Source organism: Dendropsophus ebraccatus, chromosome 9, assembly GCF_027789765.1.
Source record: "Dendropsophus ebraccatus isolate aDenEbr1 chromosome 9, aDenEbr1.pat, whole genome shotgun sequence".
Taxonomy (NCBI): domain Eukaryota; kingdom Metazoa; phylum Chordata; class Amphibia; order Anura; family Hylidae; genus Dendropsophus; species Dendropsophus ebraccatus.
This window is the reverse complement of record NC_091462.1, coordinates 52,278,827-52,290,915: the sequence shown is the minus strand read 5'-3', so window position 1 is coordinate 52,290,915 and position 12,089 is coordinate 52,278,827. Positions and strand designations below refer to the sequence as shown.

The window sequence follows — 12,089 nt, the reverse complement described above, 5'->3', positions numbered from 1 at the left end:
TTGTCCCCATGTAATCAATGTACATGACCTCTGTTCTTACTAGTCATAATAGTGCACATGCACCATGTTGTTACCCAGCATACCAACATGCCAGTGAGAAATACTTGCTAAAAATTTTTCCGCACACACACTTTAATACAATATGTTTATAGTGAGGGATATTCTCCTGTGAGCCCTGCACATACCAGCTACAAGTACATGAAATAAATAGCACTCCAATAATGGGTATACATCCCTCACCGGTAAAATACTAAACCACACCATCATAAAGTAAAGTATAAAATATAACAAAACAAAAAAAAAAAAAGATATGGAAACAATTAACACAATAACATTGTGGTTATAAATTACAGTGTGACTAAAATAGCCAATAAGTTGCAGAACACAACAGAACGAGCGCTACATACCAATAATAGGGTGATCAAAGTAAAATCTAATCAAAGTATGTGTACACCTTTACTAATATATGCTTAAAAATAATATTCCTAGTCAATAGATCCCTTTTAAGGTGTATGGATTTTGGTTTTCTCATGCAGATTAGCCATCCCTGTTACAAATATTACAAATGCTCCTTTCCAATATATCAATAAAATTACCTCCGACATGACTGATAAGCAGAAGCAATGACATCTCCATTTCTATTTATTGCTTCTGCTTATCAGTTCTTACTGTGCTGCTGGAGCAAGGACTCTGCGAGCACTCCCGGGCTGCATAGTGTGACACTGCTCGAGTGCACACTGCTGACAGGGCAGGCATCTAGGCAATGCACAGCCTGCGGATATGAATCTGCTGCTACCCAGAAAATAGAGAGGCAAAAATCAAGGGAAGCAGAGTAAATTCTAAACTTATTAGCTTTCACAAAGGAATTAATATCTTTTACACTTGTATTTAAAAAAAATACTCTACAATCAGGGCCGTATTTGCCACTAGGCACCCGTGGTCCGGTGCCTAGGGCGGCGCCCTTCGGGGGGCGGCACCCACAGGAAACAAAAAAAAATTTTTATAAAAAAAAAAAAAAAAAAAAAAAATCTCCCCTGCCGCCGTAGGCACCGGACCACGGGTGCCTAGTCCGCCACCCGGGGGGGGGGAGGGGGGATGTTGCTGTGCAGCTTCCAGTGAGCTTCCGGCGGGCACACACTGCCTCTATCACAGGCCGGAAGCTCACAGCTGCAGCCCTGCGGTCCTTCTCTCCCGGTCGGCAGCGACGCACGTGACGTCATCGCGCCGAACAGGAGAGAAGTTCGTACACTGCGGGGCTGCAGCTGTGAGCTTCCGGCCTGTGATAAAGCAGTGTGTGCCCGCCGGAAGCTCACTGGACCCGGCCCCGGCCTACCTCACCTGCCTCTGCTCCCCGGCCGCTCCCTCTTCCCCAGCCTCTCTCCCAGCATCCCCACAGCCTCTCCCCCAGGACCCCCCCCCAGCCTCTCACCAGCACCCCCCCAGCCTCTCACCAGCACCCCCCAGCCTCTCACCAGCACCCCCCCCCAGTCTCTCCCCCAGCCTCTCCTCTAGCACCCCCCAGCCTGCCTCTCCCTCTGCACCCCCCAGCCTCTCCACCAGCACCCCCCCAGTCTGCCTCTCCCTCTGCACCCCCCCAGCCTCTCCCCCAGCACCCCCCCAGCCTCTCACCAGCACCCCCCCCAGCCTCTCACCAGCACCCCCCCAGCCTCTCACCAGCACCCCCCCCCCCAGTACCCCCCAGCCTCTCCTCTAGCACCCCCCAGCCTGCCTCTCCCTCTGCACCCCCCAGCCTCTCCCCCAGCACCCCCCCAGTCTCTCCCCCAGCACCCCCCCAGTCTGCCTCTCCCCCAGCACCCCCCCAGCCTCTCACCAGCACCCCCCCCAGCCTCTCACCAGCACCCCCCCAGTCTCTCCCCCAGCACCCCCCCAGTCTCTCCCCCAGCACCCCCCCCAGTCTCTCCCCCAGCACCCCCCCCAGTCTCTCCCCCAGTCTCTCCCCCAGCCTCTCCTCTAGCACCCCCCCAGCCTGCCTCTCCCTCTGCACCCCCCAGCCTCTCTCACCAGCACCCCCCCAGCCTCTCCCCCAGCACCCCCCCAGTCTCTCCCTCTGCACCCCCAGCCTCTCCTCTAGCACCCCCCCAGCCTGCCTCTCCCTCTGCACCCCCCAGCCTCTCCACCAGCACCCCCCCCAGCCTGCCTCTCCCTCTGCACCCCCAGACTCTCCACCAGCACCCCCCAGCCTCTCACTAGCACCCCCAGTCTCTCCCCCAGCACCCCCCAGCCTCTTCCTGTGCACCCCCAGCCTCTCCTCTAGCACCCCCCCCAACCTGCCTCTCCCTCTGCACCCCCCAGCCTCTCCACCAGCACCCCCCCAGTCTCTCCCCCAGCACCCCCCCAGTCTCTCCCCCAGCACCCCCAGCCTCTCCCTCTGCACCCCCCAGCCTCTCCACCAGCACCCCACCAGCCTCTCACCAGCACCCCCCCAGTCTCTCCCCCAGCCTCTCCCTCTGCACCCCCAGCCTCTCCTCTAGCACCCCCCCAGCCTGCCTCTCCCTCTGCACCCCCCAGCCTCTCCACCAGCACCCCCCCAGCCTGCCTCTCCCTCTGCACCCCCAGACTCTCCTCTAGCACCCCCCCAACCTGCCTCTCCCTCTACACCCCCCAGCCTCTCCCCCAGCACCCCCCCAGCCTCTCCACCAGCACCCCCCCAGTCTCTCCACCAGCACCCCCCCAGTCTCTCCCCCAGCACCCCCCCCAGTCTCTCCCCCAGCACCCCCAGCCTCTCCCTCTGCACCCCCCAGCCTCTCCACCAGCACCCCCCCAGCCTCTCACCAGCACCCCCCCAGCACCCCCCAGCCTCTCCCTCTGCACCCCCAGCCTCTCCTCTAGCACCCCCCAGCCTGCCTCTCCCTCTGCACCCCCCAGTCTCTCCCCCAGCACCCCCAGCCTCTTCCTCTGCACCCCCAGCCTCTCCTCTAGCACCCCCCCAACCTGCCTCTCCCTCTGCACCCCCCAGCCTCTCCACCAGCACCCCCCAGCCTCTCCCCCAGCACCCCCCCAGCCTCTCCCTCTGCACCCCCAGTCTCTCCCCCAGCACCCCCCCAGTCTCTCCTCCTACACCCCCCAGCCTCTCCTCCTGCACCCTCAGCACCCCCCAGCGTCTCCCCTAGCAACCCCCAGCACCCCCACAGCCTCTCCCCCAGCACCCCCCCCCCCCGCCCTTCCTCCAGCACCCCCCAGCCTGTCCTTCTGCACCCCCTAGCTTCTCCTCCTGCACCCCCCAGCCTCTCCCTCTGCACCCCCATCTGCTCTCCCTGCCCCCCCAGCTTCTCCCCCTGCCCCCATCTGCTCCTCCGCCTGTTCCACTGCTGCTCCCCCTGCTACCCCAGCTTCTCCCTTGCCCCCCAGCTGCTCTCCCTTCCCCCCAGCTTCTTGCCCTGCCTATCACCCCATCTTCTCCTGCCCCCTTCTCCTCCGCCTGTCCCCACTTCTGCTCCCCCTGCCACCCCAGCTACTCCCCCTGCCCCCCATCTTCTCCCCCTGCCACCCCAGCTGCCCCATCTTCTCCCAGCCACCCTAGCTTCTCCCTCTGCCTCCCTAGACTCTCCCCCTGCCACCCCTAGCTGCTCCCCCTCACCGTCACCCCAGCTGCCCGCCTGCAGACGAGTTTTGGTCGGAGAAGTCTTCATGATGCTGCGCTAGATGGAGAAGAAAGCAAAAAAGTGAGCGACGCCAATCGGAGAAGACGTCACCTGTGAGTCATTAGTAACTGCACTGTAATCACTTCTATCGTGTGCAGAGCCTGTGTACCATTGGGTCAGTGTATTGTTTGCGGTAGTGTACTGACACAGCCCTGCAGTCACTACAGTACACTAGCGCAAACTTTTAAGCTAGGACCCAACTACAACAGCTGCAGGCACTACAACTCCCAGCATATGCTGAGGGCTGCAGACTGTCAGTACATGCTGGGAGTTGTAGTGCCTGCAGCTGTTGTAGTTGGATCCTAGGTGAATTATACACTTGATGCTTTGTGGGATATCAGAATACATAGATCTGTGGGGGCTCAGTGCAGGGAAGTGACCCCAGAACATCACTAATAGGGGATAGAACAAAAAGTGATGTTCTGGGGTCACTTCCCTGCACTGAGCCCCCACAGATCTATGTATTCTTATATGCCACAAAGCATCCAGTGTATAGGACCCAACTACAACTGCTGCAGACACTACAACTCCCAGCATGTACTGACAGTCTGCAGCCCTCAGGATATGCTGGGAGTTGTAGTACAGTGTAGACAGATGTATTGCTGGACCTTCAGGGCTGATGGTTGTCACCCACAGATTGCAGCCACCAGAAGACTCTGCACACAGTGATTTATTACAGGGTTGTCTTCTCAGAGACTAAAACTCCCAGCATACCCTGAGAGCTGTATAAATAGAGGGGGTTCTGAGAGTTTTAGTTCGACTGAAAAAGGGATATGTCACAGATACAGATGAATCCAGGAAAGGACGGGGTCAGCGTGTCGTGTCTCACTGGTTCTATATTGATGGGCCCCAAGGATTATTTCCTCTGGTGGGCCCCAGGTACCCCAGTCCCACACTCGACAGAAGCGGTCCACAAACTAAGACGTCCCCAGCCTCCTTCCTTCCTCCATCACGTCTGTTTGATGAGAATAGCGGGCATCAAGCAGAGCGGCAAAGGGTATATATCATGCGCATGTAACCAGCCAGTGCCCGGGGGTGGGGGGGGGGGGGGGGGGGGGGGGGGGGGGGGGGGCGCCTCGGCGTGCAAAGTGCCTAGGGCAGCATGAACTCTAAATACAGGCCTGTCTACAATACATATAGGGGCGACTTTCATCCACATATAATCCTTGTACCAGGAAATGGTTTAGATCCTGCAGCTGCCATGTCAACACATCTGTACAGGGACTCAAGTGTATCAGAGACCTGCACGTTGGTACATGAGGCAATATGGTTTGATCAAATTATATACTAACTTCTGATTTTGTTTTTTAAATGTAGCTGAACAAGCTTTCGTGTCAACCATGGGTGTGATGTGCAGCCATTTCTGTCTTTTTGGCTTGTGCATATTTTATGTATTCTGTCCCTTTTTTTCATTTTGGCTGGCACTCCTCCTTTGTAAGACCCATGTGATCCAAATTAGCAGTAAGTGTCTCCTTTGAATCTCCCATTCTACCTGCAGGAGCAATGGTGAGAGGTAAGAGCTTGTCCACACTTGTGTTTGGCGCCCACTCTCTCCGCTGGCGGTGCCTGCGGGGTCTGGGGGGGCCCTTTGGGGTTTGGCCCTGTGACATTGGGGTTGCAGGGCCATTCCGTGGCCCCATTTCTCTGCTTGTGCACGCTTTGCGGGGATTGTGTTCGCTGACCGGCACAGTGATGTTTTTGGTTAGGGACTCAAGTGTATCAGAGACCTGCACGTGGTACTTGAGGCAATATGGTTGGATCAAATTATATACTAACTTCTGATGTTGGTTTTTAATGTAGCTGAACAAGCTTTTGTGTCAACCATGGGTGCCATGTGCAGCCATTTCTGTCTTTTTGGCTTGTGCACATCTGTACAGAGATACTGAATGCAGCTGCCCTCTTCTGTAGCTAAAAATCACACTATACTCCCTAAAGAACTGGGAAACCTACACATTACACTTACAGGAGCTTCTAAACCATCCCATTTTAACTCCACAGGCATAACTATGGAGTTGGTGCCCCTTCACAGGTATAACTTCTTCCACTATTCTGGGAAGACTGGAGGTGTCTGTGGGAATTTTTGCCCATTAATCCAGAAGATCATTAGTGAGGTCTGACACTGAAGTTGGATGAGAAGACCGTGATCAAATCTCTATTCTAGTTCATCCCAAAGGTTCTTCCTCACCAATCTCCCCCAACCAGGTCTTTATCTACATTACTTTGTCCACTGGAGCACAGTCATGCTGGAACAGAAAAGCACCAGAACCTAAACTGTTTCCATAAAGTTGCAAGCATACAATTCTCCAAAAAGTCTTGATATGATGAAGCATTAAGAATTCTCTTCACTGAGAGGCTAAGGCTAAACTATGAAACAAGACCTCATAACACTATCCCTCTTTCACCAAACTTTAAAGATGGCACTGTGCAGTCAGGTGGGTAATGTCCTAAAAAACAACTTTTAAACTTGCAGCCCTGTGCCAAACGGCTGTGGCTTAAAGTATCTGTGCCCTAACTTTGCACCACCTCTTCACCATTTTTTCTATTCCTCTTCAGTGAAAACTACACAGGTGCCTTAACGATCCAGCCCATGTGCCGTCCTCTCACAGGTGATGAATAGTAGAAAATCTGCCTGGAGCATTCCTAATGATGATGAGGGTGGGGAGGAGGGACAGAGAGGTTGTGCGAGCCTAATGCATACGCAATCTAGGCCACGGCCGGTGGGCACAGGACTGCAGGTTTAAAAGTTGTTTTTTAGGACAATAACTGCATCACCTGCCGAACGGACCGCAGGACAGATCTTGGATTAAAAGCAGCTATCCGAAGGTACAAGAGGGTTGGGGGGGGGGTCAGATTGTGGGTACAGAATAACTTTAAAGTGAATGGACCTACATTAAAAACTGTGTGTGAACCTAGCCTTAATGGTTAGAGCAAACATCTCACCACAGCCTGCCTATTCAACATAAGATAAAATAAGACATCAACAGTAACCTTCCACAGTGAGGAAAATCACCACAAAATATACACATGCTTTTAACATATTATAATGCCTTTAAAAACTTTATAAACGTAATGCATCTCCATTATTTGTGAGGACCAAGTCATCTGACAAACAGTCCCAGCCCGAATTCCAGCTGACGTTTAGCATCTTCTTCCAGTAAGTTCATTAGGAAAACATGATCTTCTAACAAGCAGCATTAAGAGCTGCAAATGGACGGATTCGGGGAGAGACTAATACAATCCATTTGTTTCAGAAAAAGATTTTCTGTCATCTCTGGAATTTCCTGGCCCCCACCCCCCTTTGTATTTTAACCCACTCAGAGAAGTCATAATAATGTTCCAGCATAAAAGGTTCTTGTTGGCTCTATAGAAAAACCTCTTCAAAGCCAAAACTATTTTCTGGAAGTCATTTCTACTGAGCAGGATGATCAGGCAATGGGCAATGTAAATGCAAATGGAGAATAAATAACATACATTACTCTAACACTTCAGATTTTTTTTTGGCTTCCATTAAACCTAAAACTGCTCTGATCTGTAAAGCCTATTTACTGCTGGAATCTGAGCTTATATGGGTGTGCGGAATAATGTCCCCGATGGTAGCGGCTGCCTGTCCTGGGTTAACCCCTTCTCTGTTAGAATACAGTGTAACTGCAGAAAACTAAAGCATTGATTCTGGTACTTCGCCCAGTGTTTCCTAGCTGTTCTGAAAACTGGGCACATATGGCATGCTTGTCACTCAGCTGTGAACAGCATGCCATATGTAGCGTGGGAGTCCTCATCACTACCCCATATCTGCAAGCCTTTATTACTGTAGAACGAGTATATTTTGCTTTCTATATATATATACACACACACACACACACACACACACTTGTGCATACAGACACACCGTTTTACCAGTCACTTGGTAAACTCGAAATATATAAAAAGGAATAAAAAACATGTATGTGTGTGATGTACAGGAATTAGAGATGGGAGCTCACAGATATCTCTGGGCCATACAAACACACACACATTTTAACTATACTTACTATATACCAGATTTAAAGAGCTGCGATGTAACTTAAAGGGGTTTTCTGGGTAAACAAAAAACTACCCTTACTGTGCCAGAAACTGATAACAGAACTCATACTTACCCCCATGGTTACAGCATGCCGTCACAGCTACAATCCCATTCTGGCAGCTTCTGACGACATTACACTACCCCGCTCTATTCTATATCTGGTTGAGCGGGATTGAGACATTACTGGAATCTGCCAGAAAAGAATTGAAGCCGGGATGGCAAGATGTGACAGCAGGGGCTTCTGGGGAGCGAGGAGGTAAGCTCTGTTAATGTGTTATGCCATGGTGGGGCAGTAAGAGAGGTTTTCCTTTTGCCTCTTGATAAATCTGGGACACATTCTCTATCAGGTAAATGCACATGGGGTGCATATTCTGGGGATTTGCACAGAGAGAATCTGCAGTACAGTATCATCCCACACAATTCCCACTCACAGATTTTTTTATCTGGTCCCTGACGAATTCCAGTGCAGACAATATAATAGGGAAGACAAAACGCTTCATCCAGTCAATGAGAATCTCTTTAGCTGTGCATTATGGAGTGAGAATGATCCTTGTTATTCTTGCATACGTAACTCAGACTCTATCCTGTATATGATCTCATCACCTGTTACCACCAGTAATTTTAATATTGATACATTCAGATATGTATATATCAGCTTCTTGTGCACATTGTTTATTATGACCACTGATGGCAAAAACATAACTTCCAAAGCAAGTTATTTTACAAAAACTTATCTTACATGTATTCCAAACAAGGCATACAAAGCATTCCAAGTAACCTATTTTAGTTAAAAAGACTAACTAAATTTTTCTTCCCTTTTGCCTTATTGTTGTATTCACCAATCATAATACAGCACAGGTGCCTGTTCCAGCACCCACCGGTCATCCCCGATCCTGCTTACCCAGCCAAAACGGTATTCGTGCATTAGCGGCAATAAATACATGTATTCCTTCCCTAGTGTGGTGGTCCTGAAGGGAGCACAGTGATGTTTGAGGAGTGATAACATCCTGACTGCCTAAAACAGGCAAACTCGCTGATATTCCCATAGACTGAAGAAAAGGAGCCAGAGACTACGACATGAATAGACTTTAATAAGTCTCAGAACGGTGCAGAAAAGGTATGTACTGTATATATGACTGCTGACGGCACACCTATTGAGTATACATAGTTTGGAAGGGTGGAAAAGACATAAACCCCTCCAGTTCAGCCTATCACACTGCAGTGCTGATCCAGAGGAAGGGGAAAAACATGTGGTGCAACCGAGTGTCCTAATTTTAGGGGAGAAAGTTATTTCTAGACTCAAAAAAACGAAACAAATGCTTTGATCAACCATGGAGTTGGAGTTCACCATGACAACCTTCTCTGGTAGAGAGTTCCACAGTCTTACTGCTCTTACAGTAAAGAATCCACCTGTTCCCCTCTTGCTTGTGTAGAACCTTCTCTTCCCACCAAAGGTCGCCCATTTATAGATAAAATCCTGAGGGCTACCTCTTTTTTGACCCCTGATATACTTTGATGCCAGAGCACACAGCCAGGAGCAGCAGAGACTCCGCTCCATAGGACTGACCTCCCCCACTTCACCGACACCAAGGGAGATACCGGGCCAGGGTAAGGGGCTGCTCCCGCTGCTGATCTTCCACTCACTTGGCAGTAAAAGGATGGCGGAGTCCAAGAAAGTGGACTTCCCACCAGATGGTGAGCTTACAGCCTTGGGCTGCTGTTCACTGTGTGGGATAAAGGGGAGCAGACAGGGGTTCCCCACATGTATCAGCACTAAAGTACTCCTGCTGTCTCTATGTCTCACACTTAACAGTCCAGGCAGGACCGTGAAAATGGAAGCCACACCTATCTGAAGCCAGGAAACCTGTGGCTTCTGCTCCCTTATGTTTTACTGCAATGTATTGTGCTCATCAGTTCTGTGTTGCATATACACTACACACAGCTATATATAATGGATATACAGTAAAACCTTGGAATACAAGCCTAATTCCTTCTAGGAATGTATTTGTAATCCAAATCAATTGTATATGAAAGCTAATTTTTATATTAAAATAACTGAAACGCAGACGATTCATTCCACAACCCAAAAATAAGGTAGGTAAGTTGTCCTGGATTAGTATACCAGCCCCCTTTATACTTTGTCCATTTGTTGTTTACTAGAGTAGTGTACATTTTATGCAGTTTTGATACAGACTAAGGCCATGTTCACATGGTGTAAGAGACCGGCCGTTCCGTGACCCGCATGCATCAGTTTTTCTATCCTTTTTATGTAAAAATGGATAGTAAAAACAGATGGAAAAAAAAACTAGTTTGAACCCAGCCTAAGCAACATCATTCACCCTTTCAGCGAACTCCCTCTTAAGGTGATTATACACTTATGATAGCTGTCGGCTGAATGTTTATATGGCTGCCAGCTATCTCTTTCATTCCCTACATAAACATAAAAGCTCATGTATTCTCAATGGAGAGACGTACAAATTACATCTATAAAGTAAAATAAAGCACATAGTAATGTATACTTACAGTGGCACCAGCCCAAGTGACAGCACCAATGGAGTCTGAAGCACTTGCCATGACTGTGGGTGGCACAGATGGATAGTCCATCACAGGGCTTGAAGTCCGGTCTTCCAGCACAGCTTCTGGCCAACGCTTGTGCTTCATCCACCTTATCATTCTTCAGGCACTTTTGGGCAGCTGTGGCTGTCATCTCTGCCTACAAGCCTCTTCAGAGGCAGGAGAGATGTGCCGGATGCTGGGAGAACACAGGATGCCTGAAACTAAAAGGGATTCTGCATTAGTATAAAATGACAAAAGCAATGAGACAATCTACATCAGAGCAATACAGACTGACACAGATGCAAAATGCACTGCCAACTTGTCTCTGACTGTCACATGAAAACACAGAGCAGAAGGAAACACTCCCGATGGTGCAGCACTTCACTAACAAGGCAAAGAACCCCGACCCCAATCCATGCCGCTTAAGCATACTCGGAGGGGACATGGTGTCTCATCCGACACCGCTCCACCTGTTCTACCTCAGTGTAGCAAGAGGAGCTATGGTGTCTTAGTATAGCTGGAGGAGCTATGGTATGTTAGAATAGCTGGAGGAGCTATGGTATGTTAGAACAGCTGGAGGAGCTATGGTGCCTTAGTATAGCTGGAGGAGCTATGGTGCCTTAGTATAGCTGGAGGAGCTATGGTGCCTTAGTATAGCTGGAGGAGCTATGGTGCCTTAGTATAGCTGGAGGAGCTATGGTATGTTAGTATAGCTGGAGGAGCTATGGTATGTTAGTATAGCTGGAGGGGTATGGTGCCTTAGTATAGCTGTAGGAGCTATGGTGTCTTAGTATAGCTGGAGGAGCTATGGTGTCTTAGTATAGCTGGAGGAGCTATGGTGCCTTAGTATAGCTGGAGGAGCTATGGTGCCTTAGTATAGCTGGAGGAGCTATGGTGCCTTAGTATAGCTGGAGGAGCTATGGTGCCTTAGTATAGCTGGAGGAGCTATGGTGTCTTAGTATAGCTGGAGGAGCTATGGTATGTTAGTATAGCTGGAGGAGCTATGGTATGTTAGTATAGCTGGAGGGGTATGGTGCCTTAGTATAGCTGGATGAGCTATGGTAGTATAGCTGGAGGGGCTATGGTATGTTAGTATAACTGGAGGAGCTATGCTATGTTAGGGCCCTATTCCACCGGACGATTATCGTTTGCATAATCGTTAACGATCTCAAACGACCGCTATTGCGAAAGACCTGAAAACGTTCACTCATTTCCATGGAACGATAATCGTTACTTATGATCGTAATTGCGATAGTTTTTTCTTCGCTATTTATTTGCTATTGCGTTCGTATCTATTGCGAACCACCAAACGATGTCTTATTCAATGCGAACGATTTGCGAACAAGCAACGATAAAAATAGGTCCAGGTCTTATAAAGCGATCAACGATTTCTCATTCGGTCGTTAATTGTTGACTGCATTTCAACCGAACGATTATCGTTTAGATTCAAGCGATTTAACGATAATCTGAACGATAATCGTCCGGTGGAATAGGACCCTTAGTATAGCTGGAGGAGCTATGGTATGTTAGTATAGCTGGAGGAGCTATAGTATGTTAGTATAGCTGGAGGAGCTATGGTATGTTAGTATAGCTGGAGGAGCTATGGTATGTTAGTATAGCTGGAGGAGCTATGGTATGTTAGTATAGCTGGAGGAGCGTATAGCTGGAGGGGTGTGGTGCCTTAGTATAGCTGGAGGAGCTATGGTGCCTTAGTATAGCTGGAGGAGCTATGGTGCCTTAGTATAGCTGGAGGGGCTATGGTGTCTTAGTATAGCTAGCTCCTCCAGCTATACTAAGACACCATAGCTCCT

The 12,089-nt window shown here is 49.6% G+C and overlaps 1 protein-coding gene across 1 annotated transcript in view; it reads right to left on the bottom strand.

The window, feature by feature from the left end:
* C9H3orf70 (chromosome 9 C3orf70 homolog) overlaps positions 1 to 12,089 on the bottom strand; it is a 71,233-nt gene that overhangs the window by 45,715 nt on the left and 13,429 nt on the right. Inside the window, exon 2 of the mRNA XM_069985244.1 lies at positions 10,246 to 10,499. Within this exon, the coding sequence (XP_069841345.1) occupies positions 10,246 to 10,429 (184 nt within the window). The 5' untranslated portion in view covers positions 10,430 to 10,499. The remainder of the gene's footprint in view (positions 1 to 10,245; positions 10,500 to 12,089) is intronic.